Source organism: Vombatus ursinus, unplaced genomic scaffold (assembly GCF_900497805.2).
Source record: "Vombatus ursinus unplaced genomic scaffold, bare-nosed wombat genome assembly UNPS02000577.1, whole genome shotgun sequence".
Lineage (NCBI taxonomy): Eukaryota > Metazoa > Chordata > Mammalia > Diprotodontia > Vombatidae > Vombatus > Vombatus ursinus.
Window position 1 is genome coordinate 24,435,243 of NW_020940355.1, and position 19,343 is coordinate 24,454,585.

Sequence of the window (19,343 nt, forward strand, 5' to 3'; positions counted from 1 at the left end):
AGAAATATAAAAAGAAAGAAAAATAAGTGATGTCATTGAAATGTGCCCTGTAGACCGTTGGGGTAAATGAAGGTTATGGATGATTGCATTGATGATAAAGATCTCAAAACTGGCAAAGTGGCCAAATATAGTAGTGATGGATTTTCAGCCACTTATCAGATATCTGCTAAAAGCAGAACATTTGATTAATTCTTAACTTGTTGATAAATTTCATCTCTCAAAAGTTAGAAGAAACAATAAGGAGAGCTACTCCTCTGAATCTAATTCTGACCGATAATAAAGAATTAGTGAAGTGGAAGGCACAGAAACCTCAAGAGAAAGTGACTGTGTCACCTTAGAGTTTGTAATAGCCAACAGGAATCATTTAGTCTGTAAGTACTTATTAAGAATTTATTGTGTGCCAGGCATTAAATATGGAGTATTTAGAGAGCATTAGCACCTCTGGTGGGATGGTTTGTGTCCCTTTTCAGGGCTGCTCATCCACCTTTGGTGTCCATCTGTCATCCAGCTCTCACCTGTGGCTCCAGAAAGCTGTAGTATATGCAGCAGCCACACCTTGGTAAACCATCTCACCAGATGGGCTAAACCAGGTTGAGGGTAATCAACAGATCTCAAACCTGTTGGTGAGTTGCAGGTGGTGTCTACCTCAAGCATATAAAGACTTGCCCTGATGGAATGGGCAGATGAAAACAATTTATTCCAACAGCCATGAAGGCGGCTGAAGCAGGTGCTGTGGAGCGTTTAGAGCTTGGTCAGACAACGAAGATGGCAAATTCATCCACTATATCCCTGGCCATTGCCAGGTGTCCTGTCTTTTATCCTGCCTCTGGACTTCAATGACTCTGCAAGAGAGAGTGAGACCGAGGACTTTGTGCAACTCTGTCTCACTTAAATCTAATCCGTGCCAAGTCAAGACAACACCCCATGACATCATTGGTCCTCTTCAAAAGAAGGATGAATAACAACAAATTCCAACAAAACAATTCCAACTGTCCTTAGGAAAGCAGCCAAATTCACAAAACCTCAGAGTTAGAAGGACATCAGAGATTATTCAGTCAGAACTATAACAAAACAAGACTGGACTTCAGAATACACAAACAAGTGACAAATGAGATCCTTTGACCTGAGACTCTAAAAGGGAAGAAGATGGATTGGAAGGTGTCAATCTCAAAAATTAAATTCTTTCCAGCCTCAGCAGCTATTACTCCACTTCTCCAACAGCCTCTCTGTTCATCACCCACCACTTCATCTCCCATCTACCTGATTCTATAGTGGCCATCCCCCATGCTGGATACCTTCTTTCCTTACTTCTTCCTCAGATGTCTTCTTTAAAGCCTTTCCTAATTCTCTCATCTGCTGATGCCCTCCCTCCAAAACTGCTTTGTATTTAACTACTTTATATAGGGCAGGTAGATGGTGTAGTAGAGGGAGAGCTGGACCTGGAGTCAGGAAGATGAATCTTCCTGAGTTCAGATCTGGCCTCAGACACTTACTAGCTGTGTGACCTTGGGCAAGTCACTTAACCCTGTTTGCCTCAGTTTCCTCATCTGTAAAATGAGCTGGAAAAGGAAATGGCAAATCACGCCAGTATTTTTGCTAAGAAAACCCCAAATGGGGGCGGTTAGGTGGCACAATGGATAGAGCACCAGCCCTGAAGTCAGGGGGACCTGAGTTCAAATCCAGCCTCAGACCAAACACTTAACACTAGCCTGGGCAAGTCACTTAACCCCAATTGCCTAAAAAAAAAAAAAAAGAAATAAAAGAAAACCCCAAATGGTATTGTGAAGAGTCAAACACAACTGAAAACTTTGTATAGATTTGTATTTATTCACTTTATGTTTATACTGAATATATTTACATATGTACTTGTCTCCCCCATTAGAAGAAAGCTCCTTCAAATAGGAATAGTTTAGGGAGGAAAAAGGGAATAAGCAAAAAGTAACATGATATAACATAATACAATATCAATCATACCATATACAAATATAGCATCTTCTATGTGCTAAGCACTTAACAAATATTATCTCATTTGATCCTCCCAGCAACCCTGGAAAGCAGGTGCTTTTATTATCATCTTTTTACATATGAGGAAACTGAGGCAGACTGAGGTCAAATGACTTGCCTGGGGTCACACAATTTACCATTACCTGAAAGTATATTTGAACTCAAGTCTTTCTGACTCTAAGCCTAGTGCTCTATCTACTTTGCTTGGCATGTTGTAGATACTTAACAAATACTTGTCAATTGATCAATAAATATTTCAATTAAATTGAATCATAGATTTTTACATTTAGAAGGGACCTTAGAAATCAAGTTGTCTAATCCCTTTATTTTATAGATGTACAAGTATGTAGAAGTTAAGTGAATTGCCCACAATTATGAACTTAGGTCCCTGGATTCCAAATGTAACACTCTTTCCACACTTCCATGTTGACTTTTATGAATAGTTCCTACCAGTCTGACTTTGGAGAAGTCATAGCCTTACTAGGCCTCAGTTTTGTCATCTATAACATAAGGTTAGATTGGATATCTTCTGAGGCTTCATATAGCTTTAAATTGATGAGTATAATGATGAAAAGGAGGAAGAATCCTAACATGAAGGAACAGGATTAGGTATTTAAAGAAATCATGGCTTCCCTGGAAATTCTTTGTTGGGTACAGGTCCAAAAAGAATTCATCCAAAAGATATAAGGAGAGGCACGTAAACAAGGAACTTTATAAAAGTGTCATAGACCTCGGATAAGATTGTCAGAATGTTGGTTGGGAAAAATTCAAAGGATGACAGAAAAGCCTTTAAGTATCTCTTTTATTGTATTTATTTATTTACTTATTTATTTTTGGTGAGGCAATCAGGGTTAAGTCACGTGCCCAGGGTCACACAGCTAGTAAGTGTCAAGTGTCTGAGGCTGGATTTGAACTCAGGTCCTCCTGACTCCAAGGCCAGAGCTTTATCCACTGCACCACCTAGCTGTCCCCAAAATGTATCTCTTTTGAATGAGCACAAGGAAGAGAGAGGGAGGGCCATGGTTTAAAGAAGATGTTGCAGAGGTAACAGATAACCAAGAGAAAACAGCTACTCTAGCCATTCCAGCTTCTAATCTAGGATCCTCTGGTTAGATTTTGCTTCAGTCTTTTCTGTTAATCTTCTCAAGCTTCCCATTAGAATGGGAGCTCCTTGAAGGCAGGGACCATGTTTTGCTTTTTTTTTTTAATCTCCAGCACCTGGCCTAGTGCCTAGCACATAGTAGGCACTTAATAAATGCTTATTTATTGACTGACTTTGTCACGAAGAATAATCTTCTTGAAAAAGGTAGAATGAACATGCTTAAGATGATAATGATAATAATAATAGCTAGCATTTATAGAACACTTTGAGGTTTTCAAAGTGTTATCTCATGTTATCTCATTTGATCCCCCCAACAACCCTGTAAGGTAGGGGCTATTATTATCCCATTTTACACTGATTGGGAGAGTTAAATGCCACATAGCCAGTAAATGCTTGACTCAGGGTTTGAACTCAGGTCTTTCTGACTCCACTACACCACCTAGCTGTCTTAGGTAGAAACAAGTGAGAAGTTAGAAAGCACCTCATTATTCTTTTGTCGTTCAGTCATTTCAGCCATGTCCAATTCTCCATGACCCCATTCCGGGTCTTCTTGGCAAAGATATTGGAGTGGTTTGACATTTCCTTCTCTAGTTCATTTTACAGATGAGGAACTGAGACAAACAGGGTTAAGTGACTTGCTCAGGGTCACACAGCTAGTAAGTCACTGAGGCCAGATTTAAACTCAGGAAGATGAGTCTCACTGACTCCAGGCCCTAACCCTAATTTCAGTTAGAGAGTTTTTTCTTCTCTAAGTTTATGGACCCCCTGAACTCTATCCATGGACCCCAGATTAAGAACCCTTGGGTTAGAATAAGATGAGATTTAATAAACCTAAATATAATATCTTCCATTATGTTCAGTTAATTATTGCACGAGAACAGAATAGCGACGCTATGAAAAAAATACTTGTTTTGGAGTCAAAAAAGTTGGATTTGAATCCCAACTCCACCACCTACTACCTGTGTGACCTTAGACCATACAGCCATCCAACAAGGATTTATTAAGCACCTAATATGGAAGGCAGTCTTCAACAAGGCAGTATGACATAGTGAATAGACAGCTAGCTGGCCTTGGAACCGAGACCTGGGTTCAAGTCCTGACTGACACATCTTGGCTGTGTGACCCTAGGAAAGTCACTTAACCTCTCAGTTTCCCCAAAAAACTATATGAGACTACAAGTTGCTGATCGGTGGTCTGCTTTGATATAGTGTGTTTCCTCCCTGGGAGCTCCATACATCAATGAAATCACAAGTCTGGACCCTTCTTCCTCCCTTCCCCTAAACGGTCTATGTTAATTTAAAAAGCTGTCATGTAAAAGAAGGATTAGATTCCTTTCTTCCTTCGTGTAGCCTGATTCTGTTCATATTCTAAGACTTCAGGCCCGCTTTTTAATTTACCTACTGTATTGCATTATGAACCTATCAGGAGAGATTTCATTAAGGCTGTATAATGTGGCCCTATGGCATATCATGGCAATCTCAAGCATCCTGAGATTACTCTAAGGCCAGCAGTTCACTGATCGCTTCCAATTATGCAGGAGGCTTAAATACCACAGAGGGTAGTAATACAGAGAGATAATTACCAGCCGCAAAAATACCATGAGCTGCATGGAGTCCACAAAGAGAGGCTCCACAACACCATTATGTGAGGTGGATGGGTTACATGGTGTGGGTCATCCCATCCCTGGACAAGAGTGAGCTTGGTGACCATTTTGCAGTTGATCAAAAAGAATGTTAATCTTGAAGATAGAAGAAGGCTGACAGGGGGTTTATGCCGAAGTTGCAACCAAATGAAGGGGATTTTTTAAAACCTCTCCAACCTCTGCAGTTCTTCAGGGACCACTTGGGGAAGAAGAAGAAATTTGCTCAAGCACAAATCTTTCCATAGAGTGTTCAGTTACTTTTCTCTTAATTTTTCCAGTATTCAGGGACTGGTGATAAGCACATTGTTTTAGTCAGGATTCTTGGGTGAGGTGAAAAAAAAGGTTAATCATACTTTGCATTTGCTAACTGAGAGAGGGGGAATGGAATACAGTTCCATTTAGCACTGTGTACAGTAAATCCTTAGGATGATAATAATAGCTAGTATTTATATAACACTTTATATAGCAAAGTTTTTCTTTATGTTATCTTATTTGCATCATAGAATCTAAAAGAAAAATACACCATAGGTATCATCCTTTCCAACTTCTTCGTTTTACACATGAGGAAACTGAAGCCCAGAATGCCAAAGTTCACACTGGTAGTAAACAACTTAGCTGGGATTTGAACCCACATTTTCTGGCTCCCAGTCAAGTCCTCTCTCCCCTTGTTGAATGTAGACATGTGTCCCAAGTCAAAGTTCTGTTGCTGTTTCCTTATCATGAATAGAACATAATTTGAATATAGATATAATTGAGAATAACCATTAGCATGTAGAGCCTATAATACAAAACTGCCCCAACTGTGGACTGCTGTTCTTTTCCAGAGCTTGGCAACATGAGAACCTAACATTCCATTAGGCTAATGGAATTTTAACAGCAGAACGTAGGCATGTCGAGGGAATCTGTATGGGGGAGGGAGGGAATGAAGCCTCACTCTGTGCCAACTTGAGAAAATCTGATACTTCCCAAGTGGCTGCTCTGTGTTTTTTAAGATGCCTCTCTCCTTTCTCTGAATCAAGAATAAGAACTGTCTATCACTGTGCATGCTGTGAGATTTTTTTTTTCCTTCTGGTCAATAGAGCTTTTGGGAAGAAGCCTTCCAATTGATTTTTAGAAATGGTGATATTCCATTCTTTTCCCAGATTTTCACCCTTTGTTTAGCCACTTCTATCTGCTTCACTGGAAGCTTGTCAGAGAAGGCAGTCATAGGATTTTGGATTTAGTGTTAGAGGGAAACTCAGAGGCACACCCCTCATTTTGCATGAGGAAACTGAGACACTGAGAAATTAAGTGATTTGGCTCATACAACTAGTGAATGTCTGAGGCAGGATTCAAACTCAAGCCTTCCTAACTCCAACTTCAACTCTCTCTTCACTGTACCAATGAGTTATTTCAGTTTTTTGGTAGAGGATTCCTTTCCCTTTACTATTCTCTCCTTCAGTTACCTGCATCTCTATAATTGATTCCATTCCCTTAGCTAATGCTGAAATACTATATGCAGGGAGTGTTGGTAATAATAACTAATAAAAATAATAATGCAAACTTTTTATGGTACTATAAGATTTACAAAGTGCTTTCCTCATAGAGGATATTCAGTGAGGCAGGCAATGGAGATATTATAAGCATTATTTCTATTTTACAGATGAGGAAACTGAGGCTCAGAGAGGTAAAGGGACTTGCCCAATGTACATACAGCCAGTATCACACCCAACATAGGCCCCTGTGTTTCCTGACACTAAATTCAGCATTCTTCCTACCACACCACACTTCTTGAAGGAATCATTCTGTGGATAAACCCTCTGAGCCCCCTTTATATGCCATGCAACCATACTTTAGAAATCTGTTAGAATTACCAGGCCCCTGTTTGTTGGGAATATCTTGAAAAGAATTCATTCTTTGGGCATAAGGTAAGACTTGGTTGTTCTTCCCAATGTTGAGATTCTGTGATTCAGTGAGTTATAGAATCATTGAGTGTGAGAGATCATTTAACTCAAATTTCCTTCCCCTTCTCCCTCCCTCACTGCTGAAAGCACAGTATAGAGGTCAGTACACTGAACTTGAAGCTAGGAAGACTTGGGTCCAATCTCATGTCATATTCATGCTAGCTTTGTGACCCTAGGCAAGTCATTCAATTTCTTTATGTGCAATGTTCTTATCTATAAAATGAGAGAGTTGGACTCAATGTCCTCCTCTTCAGCTCTCTATATACGATACTTTTCAACCCACACCTCAGGAAAATGCTATAGGTGTGATATATCTGGGTTTCAGCAAGTATTTGACAGAGTCTGTTATGATAACCACACAAACAAGATAGAGAAATGGGGCCTGTAAGGTAGTGCAATTATGCTGAGACAGAGCTGGTTGATGAGCTGGATCCAAAGTGTTGATTATTGTATGTTGACCTGGAAGAAAGGGTTCCATGGTGAGTGACAGAGGTCTGTCCTCAGCCTCACTCTGGTCTATATTTTTATCATGGCTTGGATGGAGACACAGACTGCATCCTTATCAAATTTTCAGATGGCATGAAACTAGCTGTCAAGGATATTTCACATGCTGTATGACAGAATTAGGATCCAAAAGAATCTCAACCAGCTGAAGGAATGGGTGATACCATATAAGATGAATTTTAATAGGGATAGAGGTAAAGATTTTTATTTAGGTTTAGAAATCAGTTACACAAGTATAGAGTGAGGGAGCTATTACTTGATGTTAATTCCTATGAAAAAGATATCAAGGGGTTTTGGTAGACTGCAAGTTTATCCAGAGCCAACATTATGACATTTTGTTGTCATTATTTAGTTTTTTCCATCATGTCCAACTCTTTGTGACCCCATTTGGGATTTTCTTGGCAAAGGTACTGGAGTGGTTTGCCATTTCCTTCTCCAGCTCATTTTGCAAATGAGGAAACTGAGGCAAACAGGGTTAAGTGAGTTGCCCAGGGTCACACAACTAATAAGTATCTGAGGCCAGATTTGAACTCAGATCCTCTTGACTCCAGGGCTAGCGCTTTATCCACTGTGCCACCTAGCTGCCCCTAGGGAACTGTTACTTGATATTAATTCCTTTTGGGGGGGAAAATGAAGGGGTTCTAGTAGAATGCAAGTTGGCTGCCCCCCAAAACCTAATCTGATCTTAGGCTATATCTTAGTCAATCAATAAATCATAAGTGCCTATCATGTGCTAGGCACCATGCTAAGCTTTAGGGATACAAAGAAAGGCAAAAGACAGTCCCTACCTTCAAGGAGCTCACAATCTGATAGAGAAAGACAACACATAAAAAGAAGCCGAGACCAAACAGGAGGTAGAAAACATTATGAAATGCAAAATGGATTATTCTGATTGCATTAAATTCAAAAGTTTGTGCGCAAACAAAGCCAATGCAACCAAGGTTAGGAGGGAAGTAGAAACCAACCAGTGTCTCTGATAAGGGCCTCATTTCTAAAATATATAGAGAACTAAGTCAAATTCATAAGAATACAAGTCATTCCCCACTTGACAAATGGTCAAAGGATATGAATGGGCAGTTCTCAGATGAAGAAATTAAAGCCATCTATAGTCATAGGAAAAAATGCTCTAATTCACTATTGATTAAAGAAATGCAAATCAAAACAACTCTGAGGTAACACATCGCACCTATCAGATTGGCTCACATGATAAAACAGTAAAATGATAAATGTTGGAGAAGATGTGGGAAAATTGAAATTCTAATGCATTGTTGGTGGAGTTGTGAAATGATCCAACCATTTTGGAGAGCAATTTGAAACTATGCCCAAAGGGCTATAAAAATGTGCATACCCTTTGACCCCGCAATAGCACTTCTAGGATTGTATCCCAAAGAGATCATACAAATGGGAAAAGGACAAAAATATTTATAGAACCTCTTTCTGTGATGGCAAAGAATTGGAAATTGAGGGGATGCCCATCAATTGGGGAATGGCTGAACAAGGTGTGATATATGAATGTAATGGAATCCTATTGTGCTATAAGAAATGATGAGCAGGCAGACTTCAGAAAAACCTGGAAAGACTTACATGGACTGATGCAGAGTGAAGTGAGCAGAACCAGGAGAATGTTATACACGGTAACAGCCATGCTGTGTGATGACTAACTTTGATAGACTTAGCCCTTTTCAGCAATGCAAAAATCTAAGACATCTCCAAAAGTCTCATGATGGAAAATGCTATCCACATCCAAAGAAAGAACTATGGAGTTTGAATGCAGATCGAAGCATACTATTTACTCTTTTTTTTCTTCTGTTTTGTTTTGTTTCCTCTTTCTTGTGGTTCCTTCTATTGGTTCTAATTCTTCCTTACAACATAACTAATGTGAAAATATGTTTAATAGAAATGTATATGTATAGCCTATATCAGATTGTGCACCATCTTGGGGAGAGAGATGGAGAGGGAGGGGGAGAAAAATTTAAAACTCAAAAGCTTATGGAAGTGATTGTTGATAAGTCAAAATAAATTAATATAAAAAAAGAAGAAGCTGAAAGGGAGGCAGTGGTACCAAGCATGGGGAGGACAGAGGAGTGGAACCAGGTGGGAAATGATGAGATGGCTCCAATGGGTGCTTCTTTAAACGGAGGATATGGAAGGATTCTATCCTCCATCCTCTCCATTCTGAAGGAAGAAGAGGCCTCTGGACTAGGGGGCACTAACAAAGTCTAATTTTCAGAGCTGAAGTGATCTAGTAGGAAGTTCTAGAGAACAGTGATAACATCCAAAGACATATAGTCAAGTGGGCTCTTAGGTGCCTAAAAATAGGAAAAGCAATCTTCTCACTGATCAGACATCCCGAGTATCACCAAAGGAGATACCTGAACAATGACAGATTGTGAAACCATGCCATGTACACATCTTTGGAAGGAAATGGGAATATTTAGACCAGAGAGGATTTACCAGGGCAGAGTAACTGTGTTTAGGTATTTGAAGGCCTATTACAGGGAAGAGGCATTAGACTAAATTTTGTTTGGCTACATAAGACCACTGAATAAAAGCTACAGGGAAGCAGATTTCACTTTAGTATTAGGAGCAAACCTCTTAAAAGTTGCTGTTCAGAAATGGAGTGAGGTCTCTTACAAGGTAATGAATTCCCTGCCATTAATGAAAGGGGATTTTATAGAGGGGATTCATGAATCTAGGTTCCTCAGTGGATAAAGCACTGGACCTGGAGTCAGGAAGGCCTAGGTTCAAATCCAGACTCAGACACTTCCTAGCTGTGTGACTCTGGGCAAGCCATTTAACCTCTGTCTACCTCAGTTTCTTCAACTGTAAATGGAGATAATAATAATGTCTACCTCTCAGGGTTGTTGTGAGGATCAAATAAGATAGTGTACACTTAGTATACTGCCTAGCACATAGTAAGCACTTAGTAAATGTTTGTTTCTTTTCTTCCTACTTTTATGGATGGGGAACAGGGCAAGACTAGGTAGGTCTGTGAGAGCTTTCCAAGTCTGAAATTCTAAGATTCCATGAGTCCTAGGATCATAAACTATTAGAGTTGCAATGGAATTCAGAAATCTTCTAGTCTAAACTTTCTCTCTGTCCAAATTATGTCAAAGAGGAAGGCGTGCCCAAGATCATACAAAGCAAAGACTAGAATCCAGACTGAAAGATTCCCAGTCCAAGGCTCATTCTCTTTTACCATAAATTGTGTGTGTGTGTGTGTGTGTGTGTGTGTGTGTGTGTTCATAAAAACTTATATGTATATATGTAAACTGGATGTGAAATGTAAAAGAGATAAATATAAGGTCCCACACTTGGACTGAAAAAATCGACTTCAGTGATACAAGCTACAAAGAAGGATGGTACTGGATTACAAGCTCCATATGAGTCAATAATGTAATAGAGGAACCAAAAAAGTTAGTCTAATTGTAGCCTGCCTTAACTGAAGCATGGTTACAGGAGGAATGGAAGTGATAATCCTGCAATACTCAGCCCTGTTGAGATCACACCTGGAGTGTTGTGTTCAGTTCTAGGTCCCCAACATTAGGAAATATTTTTGCAAGCTGGGGGGAGGGGAGATCAGTAAAGGGATTGGAAGCTATGCCAATGGAGCATCAATTGAAGTATCTGGTATCTATAGTAAAAAGGAGAAGACTGAGGGGGACCCAACAGCTGTTTTCAGGTATTTGAAGGGTTGTCACAAGGAAGAGGAATTGTATTTGTTGTGCTTGGCCTGACATCTCAGAATTAGGATTAATGGGTAGTAAAGTCATGGAGGGAAAAATTCTCAACAAATAGAGCCATCCCGAAATGGAATGCGCTACCTTAGGAGATAGTGATTTCTTTGTTCCATCAGAGGCTCAATGGTCACTTACCAGGGGAATTGTAGAAAGGAATGAGGTTTTGGGTAGGGGTTAAACTAGATTGCCTCTGAGATGGGATACATCCACAGTTGGTAAAATACTGATGTTTATTTGCCACATCCTTCATAATTCTCACAACCACCTTAATTCTTATTTTTTCCCAAAGGGAAATAATACATACTTCAATGCCCACCATCTTCTTATCTGTTGAGGAAAAAAAAATAATCACATCACATGCAATTTATCAGAAGGCACAACCACACCCCAGGTGCGATACCAAACACAGAATAAGACCCTCTCCATGCCCAGGAAGCTCACAGTCTGAAATCTTAATCATGTCCTTTGTATCTTGAGCACCGCAGGAACTTGAAAAATTTCACTAATAGGCTTTGTATCTTTGAAGTATTTTCCCAGAGTCCCTCCGGTGGCTAATGGCCACACAGCAGTTTGAGCCAGCAAAGAAGTTGATCCTGCATTTCACACAGAAAAACCGCATGAATCCCGAGAATGACATCAAAGGAGTGATGCCCGGTGAGTATGTGCATACGCAGGGAGGCAGCCATGCCCTGGAGCCTTGGAGAAGTGTGAGCATCTATCTATGGAGCCTAACATACCAGAACTCAATATCCCAACAGTTCCTAGATTTCCTTTCATTGGTGTGTTTTATTAAGTAGCTTCCATTGCCAGCCAAATAGTCCCACTTTATTTGGCCTGGATCTGTTGAACAGAAATAATAACAATGTCCACCTAAGCAACTTGAAAGTGGGCATTGGATATTGATTGGATGTGCTAATGAAAGAAATTCACTTTGGCTGTAAAAACAGCAAACAAAGGTTCAGAAAATTAATTACTAGCCTAGTATAAACCTGGCCTTCAGGTAGGGCATTCTATAGAACATGGATGTAAAATCCTTGGCCTACAGCCTGCTCACCAGTCTTGTCACTACTCTCTAAGTCACCTCTGACCATAAGCATACTTTGGTATTTAATCTTCAGGGTCCAGAGTCTTCAGCCATCTCTTTTCCTCTTAAATGTAGCCTCCTAAGATTACCCACAGTCTTTTTTATTGTAACCATTTGTAACAAAAAAACTGAAAACAGTTTTCTTTTTCATTGCCTTCTCTTTCTTTCTGGAATCTCTGTCCTCAGGTAGAAGTATTCCTTATATCCAACCCAGAGGTTCTTTAAGTGTGGACCAGGAACCCTGGGCTGGGAGGGGGGGGTGTCTGTGAAGTCAAAATTATTTTCATAATAATATTTATATGTTTTAATTTCAAATTTGGTTAATATCAATAGATATAATCTACATAAATAAAAGCTTCTTCGGGGTGGGGAGAGTAGGGCGGGGGGATTGTTGCTCACATTTATTTATATTCAGATGTAGCAAGAAGAGACGAGAGAAAAAGTATCTTTGTGTGTATAAGGGGATCCTGAGACCAAAAAGTCTGACAACTACTGACCTAAACCAATGCCTGACCCTGGGTCTGTCCTGGCCTTAAAAGCCTCCAATTTTACCTTGATGTTTTACCAGCTGTGTAACCAGTTGGAAACGTGTTGTAATGTACAGTTTAGGGTCATAGATCACAGGAAACTCAGAGGTTGTCTAATCCAACCGCCTCTCATTTTACAGATGAGGAAACTGAGGCCCAGGCACACAACTTGCCATGGTCACACAAGCAAAATTTGAACACTGTTCCTCTGACTCCAGAGCTAGAGTCCCTTTTGAAACCTGGCATATAATAGTCTATGATTTACTGAATCCAATAGAGTAAATCCAGATATTGCCCATGAGTCCTAAAGACATAAAAACTGTATTTTAAGTGGCAAAAAAAAAAAACCTTGTCTTCCTCTTCAGAGGCAGAATAGCACAGAAGAAGGAGCACTGAATTTGGAATCAGAAGACTGGGTTTAAATCCTGACTTTACTATTAACTATATATGTAACCATATGTAAGTTGTTTAACCATTCTGAGCTTTAGTTCCACTTCTGTACTATGAGGAGATTGAACTCAGGAACCTTTGAGGTCCCTTCCAGCTCTGGATTTCTGAATCACTCCTAGGTGAGACTTCATGATAGCAGGCAACTCAGTCAATGAGTAATCATTTGGGGGAACCCACTTCAAATGCTCTAACCTTTCTGGAATGGAGTTGTGTGCCACATGTTGGGATATCTGAGTAAAGAGTAATTAAAAAAATTCATGTAACTCTTAAGGAGTCAAGCGGTATCTCTTGTGTTCTGTGTACAGTAAGAGATCTGAGAAAATGGAGAAAGGATAGCACTGACTTCACAAATGCTTCTTAATAGAAGCATTAGTCTCCTTGAGAGTAAGGACTGTTTGGTCGCTTTCTTTGTCTCTACAGTGCCTGGCACTTAGTAGGGACTTAATAATTACTTGTTGGTTGATGGATTGCTTCCTACAGAGTCTGGGCTGGGTGATCACAATGATCCCTTCCACCTCTGGGATTCTGTTCATTCAACATGCACTTACTAATGGACCAACTCTATTGGGGACCACTGTGTGAGAGATGCTGACAAAATATAAAGTTTAGATAAGATAAAATGTCTCCAATTTTATGAAAAAAAAAACAACTAAAAAAAGCTAAAGTAGTTGACTTTTCTCATGGTTATTCAGAAGTTAAGTAGGAGTGATATGGGGCGAGTATATGTATCCACATGGGTATGTACAGCAGCGCTCTTGGGATTTTGGATATATGTGAGCATCTCTGTCTCTATTACCTTCTGGTAGCAACCTGCTCATTTGGACAATGAAGAACTGAAAACAATGTTTTGTTTTCCATTGAGGTACACTTGCCTTCTCTTCATTTCTGAAGAGTTCTTGCTAAAAATCAAGCACTTAATCTGTTATCAGAACCAATTCCAGTAGCTCTAAAAATAAAAATATCACTTTCCTTTTGGACATCATTAGACTGACTTTTAAGACTTGAAGCAAAATTCCCTTTGGGGTATTTGCTTAATTAAATTATCACACCCCACTTACTATTCAGATAAAAAAAAACTTTTCCCCCTTTGAGCTTAATTGTGCCATTATATTTTTCTTCTTTATTATAAGAAAGTGGTATCATGACTTTTTTCCCTTATGATTGTTGCTCACATTTATTTATATTCAGGTGTAGCAAGGAGAGACTTGAGAGAAAAAGTATCTTTGTATGTGTGACTTATGAAAAGGGAACAAAAGATGCCTATCTCCTTTGAAGGGGGAACAGGGTGGCATTTCAGTATTGGCTCTGCAAAACCTCCCGATCCACATTGGCTTCTCGATCTCTCTTTGCCCACCAGCTGTCAGTCAGCATTGTCAATCATGCCATTTTAACATTTTATTGCCTTGCTTTGTGGGGAAAGAGCACATCTGTTTCACCTTCTAAACAGCTGCTCATTCTAGCTTTATTTCTTTGCCTAGGTTTCTTTTCTCCTGCTAAACTATCTCCCAATAGCTCAGACCAAATACAGTCAAGAAATGTTTGTCATGTGGAAACCAACAGTGAGAACCCAAATAATTGTGTAACCAATTATGTCAACCAGTGTCTTATATCTTATGTATACACACATACAAACACACATGTATGGGCCCCAGCCTTGGTAGGCTTTTTTACTTGTAGTCCGTAGTAATGCCAAAAAGGAAAATCAGGGACTCAATGTTTCCACTCTTCTGTTTTTCTCAGGTTGCTCTAAGTGTCTTTGGATTTCCTCTTAGAACCTGTCTGATTTGTTTTTGAACATTTCAACACAGTCCTTTGGGTTAGCATTGTGACTCAATCATCATATGCCACAACATGTGTACAGGTCTCACCTGACTCTTCAATAATGCCAATGTGAAGCTTTCTACTGGAATTCCTGTCACAGGCTTTGCTTGTTCCAGTCATAAATGTGTAGACTGTAATCAAGTGTCCTGACACAGCCTAGCTGTGTGACTAGATAGCCATTCATTCTGTGGTTTGGTGGATATTTATAGGCATTCTAGATGGGCATATTGAGAGAAAATGGGAAAGAAGAACAGTATTGGCCCAAATACCGAATGATTGGGTAGATTTTTAAGACTGAGGTCCATATGGTTGCTAACTACTTCTTGCTTCCAAAGAAGGCCTGTTCTACCATTTAATTACTTCTATGTCTAAATCTAGAGCTGAGGGGGTGAGGGGTTGGAGGAAGCCAATAGCTCTTTGAGTTTACTTATAAATGTGGGTGTTTTTTTTAATATTCAGTGCCTCAAGGAAGGACATAAAAACTGATTATTTCCTACAGAGTCTAAAAATCCATTAGTCTATGAGCCTGAAATGCCTTAAAGACTTTTGGGAAAAGGATATGACTCTTGTGGCATACTTTCAAAAGAACTATGATGGTTCCTCCCAGGCCTTATCTTGAGTGGACTGCAGCTGCTTTCTGCCCTCTGGCCACATCAGGGGACAACTGGCTGGCGGTCTCACCACCTAGTCCTTCAGGCCCTGGACAGATCCCATGCTTCCCTCTGGAGTATTCTCAGGTAAGCCCTTTCTTAAGAGCCACAATGTCCTTCTTGAGTCAATAGTGTGCTCTGGGGCATCCCTGAAGCAAGTCAAACAGATAGGCAAGCTAGAGTAGTCAGACCAGGGCAAGGACTATATCCTTCTATTGCCTTGGTTCCTTCCAGGCAATAAAGATTCAAAATTGCACAGTGATGCTGGGAGGAGGGAAGGGAACAGAAATAACTTATCTACCCTAGAGTAGAGAAACAGCATGCGTAGCAGGGCAAGAGACTACTAGAAAAATAGACATCCTGTCCTCCCTATACAAAATAGGCTCAGCATATTAGAAAGGGAGTTCAATTTTGTTTTTTTCCTGATGACTCTAAATCAAATTATTTTCTGTTGTGTGTGGTAAAGCAAAGGGGAAAGCATGAAGTGGGGAGGTAGTTTCAGGTTTTTCACTGAAGTTTGTAGAAACTGTTATCTTTAACACTTTAACACTGTGTATCCTAGAAAAGCCCTTATTTTCTAACATTGTCTAGTGAAAAACCTAGCTCTCTAGACCCTGAGTTGTTTCAATGACATGAAGAATACAAGACTCCTGGATTTCCCTGCCTCCTGTGTCCCATCCCCCTCAGGAAAAGAGTCACTCCAAGGAAATGTACAAATTATAATCTTAGAAAATGGTGATGTGGGTGCTGAAGGGCCCTACCATGACACCAGGGGCCCCAGAAAGAATAATAACTTGAAAATTATGTTTGGGCTTTTCTGGTTCCTTTTATTGACTACACGCAGCCCTAAGTTTAGCATTTCTGGGTGCTATTGCTAATCCAAAAAAAAAATTTTTTTCATGACATTAATGTACCAAGCATTCTTTTAGTACCTACTATGTGCGAGGCACAATGCTAGAGACTTAAGACACAAAGATATGTGTGCATACAAAAATATAATACAGATCTTACTCTCAGTAAAGCTCAGACTGTGGTAGTAGGGAGATTGGGGTAAGTGCAGGGAAGAGCTGTAGCAGAGTACTAGAAGAAATTTGAGGTAGGAAAGACCACTTTCATTTGAGAATCAAAATACCACTGTTACTTTAACAAAATGAAAAAAGAAGGGCAAATGTGGTGCCACACACACTGTTTCTCTCTCTCTCCTTCATATACACACACATACACACATACACATTTCAGCCCTTCAGGGTTGCTTGATTGTTTTTGTGTTTTTCCTTCACCAATAAAAATTGTGACCACTCTACAACTTAGTAGATGGTCTTCCAGAGTTGACCATAGCAGTTATGGCCTGAGAAATTCACTACTCAGCAGCCAATCTCTCTCTCTATACTGGCCAAACTGGTCCGTAGCTAAGAGTTATAGTCTGCCCCTTGCCCCAGACTCAAAACTTCTCAAGCTGGCATAAGTCTTCAAGAAACCAGGGATTAGAGAATGAATTTAATGAAGGTTAAATACATATACTAATACACACACACACACACACACACAAATATTTGTCTTTCCACCTTAACATTACATTCTAAAATTAGTTGGGAAAAGCATTGTAGCATAGTAGAAAGACCTTTGGATTTGGATCCCAAGAGTCTTGGTTTGAATTCCAGCTGTACTACTTTATTAGATACATAATCTTGAACAAATCCTTTCACCTCTCGAGAGCCTAGTTCATTCATCTGTAAAATGAAGGGATTGGACTAGAATCAGGGCTGGGGAACCTGCGACCTTGAGGCCACATGTGGCCTTCTAGGTCCTTGGGTGCAGCCTTTTGATCAAATCCAAGTTTTACAGAACAAATCCTTTCATTAAGGGGATTTGTTCTGTGAAGTTTGGATTCAGTCAAAGGGCCGTACTTGAGGATCTAGAGGGCCACATGTGTCCTCAAGGCTGCAGGTTCCCAACCCCTGAATTGACCTCTGAGGTCTCGTCCATCTCTAAATCTCTGGTCCTATGAATAGATCAGGAATTAACTTCTACTCAAGGAAGGGAAATCTACCGTAGTCATGTTGGTGCTTCTCATGGAAGAAGAAACTCTAGGATTCCAGGATTAGGAAATGTTGTTATTGAAGTTGAGAGATGTTGTGAGATAGTGAGTGGAAGCAGCTCTGGATTTAGGAGCTTGGAGACCTGGGTATAGGGCCCAGCTCTTCCCCTTGCTAGCTGTGGGACTGGATGACCTGGAACAAGTTCATTCTCTTTCTCACGCCTCAGTGTCCTCACCTGTAAAGTGACAGTGTTGGAAGATCGCTAAATCCCTTTCCATCTCTGACATGATTCTATGATACCATAATATGTGGTAGTTTGTTATGGCATTATGCACATATATATGGTTTCAGATGCAGCATGATCTGATATTTTAATGTTTTCTACTACCAAAACACTAGCTGCCTATGAGGGAAATCATATTTTATTTAACAAGGTTCATCTAAACTATTCAATCTGAGCCATTAAATTAGCCTTATTTTGCTGTGGGGGAAAAACAAGGGCTGAGAAGTAAAGCATCTCTCTCAGGACTGGAAAGAATTCATGGAAAAAGGTCATAAAGTTCTTTCTACATTAATGTGGGACATGGGGAAGTTCTAGAAACTCAGACAGCAAGTTTAGAGGTCTGCCTCTACCTTTCTCCTGCATTAGGACATGTAAGAAAAAATTCATCCTTTTTTGCTGTGAATACCGTCAAATCATTCTTCATGAAAAAGAAAGAAAAGAAACAAAAAAGAAAAGAAAATACCCAAATTCTCGTGGTTATCAGTGCACATATATTTGGGGGGGTGGGGTTTTCCTCTTCTAGACTTCAACTGATGGGATTGGCTGACACTCTCGAGCCATTGGATGATGACCAGGAGGCAAATAAGCCATTACTGTGACTTTACGACACACAGTGGAAGGGGAGGGGGTATGGTATCTTCTCTGACAGAAGTATTTGCTACTGTCAGAAGTACTGGACATGGGAATACAGAAATAGCTGGGGTAATCGGGAGAAACTGAAGGCTGTTTTCTGTTGTTCAGTTGTGCCTGACTCTTTGTAACCCCATTTGGGGTTTTCTTGGCAAAGATATTGGAGTAGTTTGCCATTTCCTTCTCCAGCGCATTTTACAGATGAGGAAACTGAGGCAACAGGGTTAAGTGACTTGCCCAGGGTCACATAGCTAGCTAGTAAGTGTCTGAGGCCAGATTCGAGCTCAAGATGAGTCTTCCTGAAATAGCCCAGTGCTCTATCCAATGTGCCATCTAGCTGCTGCTTCTCTCCTGAGACAATTCTGTTTCCTGATGAATAATCAGAGTTTCCATTTAAATGCTAAGGGTTCCTCTGTATTGTAGATTTTCCCCACCACTACCACTCTTTTCTTTGACTTTCCCCTACCCTAGTTTCTTTTTTATGCTTGACCTGGAAGATTTCAAGGAGTCATGGCTCAGCAGTACAAGATGTCACAAGATGGGCTGTGAGGGGAAGGGAAGTTGAACAACTTTGCCTTTCCATTTCTGGACGTGTTAAGTTGATAGCAGAGATGGCTGAGAAGTTTTGTTTCTTACTCTATAATTGGCAAATCAACACCTAGGCTATGAGAAAAGAACTTCTTTATCTTATTTATGTAGGAAAGGAAGGAAGGAAGGAAGGAAAAATCATACTCATATGGAATTGTCATCAAAATCCAATTCACAAGAATATTGGTCAAATTATCCTATCCAACAATTATTTACTAAGTACCTGGTAGGACAAAATGAGAAGCAATCTCTTCCCTTAAGAAGCTTGCATTCTACCGGGTGAAGACAGTGCTGGATTAGGAAGGGCTTCCTGTAGATGGTGACATAGGCTGAGAC

General features: G+C 40.0%; 1 protein-coding gene across 1 annotated transcript in view; it reads left to right on the forward strand.

Moving 5' to 3' along the window:
• Positions 1-19,343, forward strand: part of SLC22A23 (solute carrier family 22 member 23) — a 269,943-nt gene that overhangs the window by 215,511 nt on the left and 35,089 nt on the right. The window contains exon 5 of the mRNA XM_027840467.1: positions 11,462-11,589. Within this exon, the coding sequence (XP_027696268.1) occupies positions 11,462-11,589 (128 nt within the window). The remainder of the gene's footprint in view (positions 1-11,461; positions 11,590-19,343) is intronic.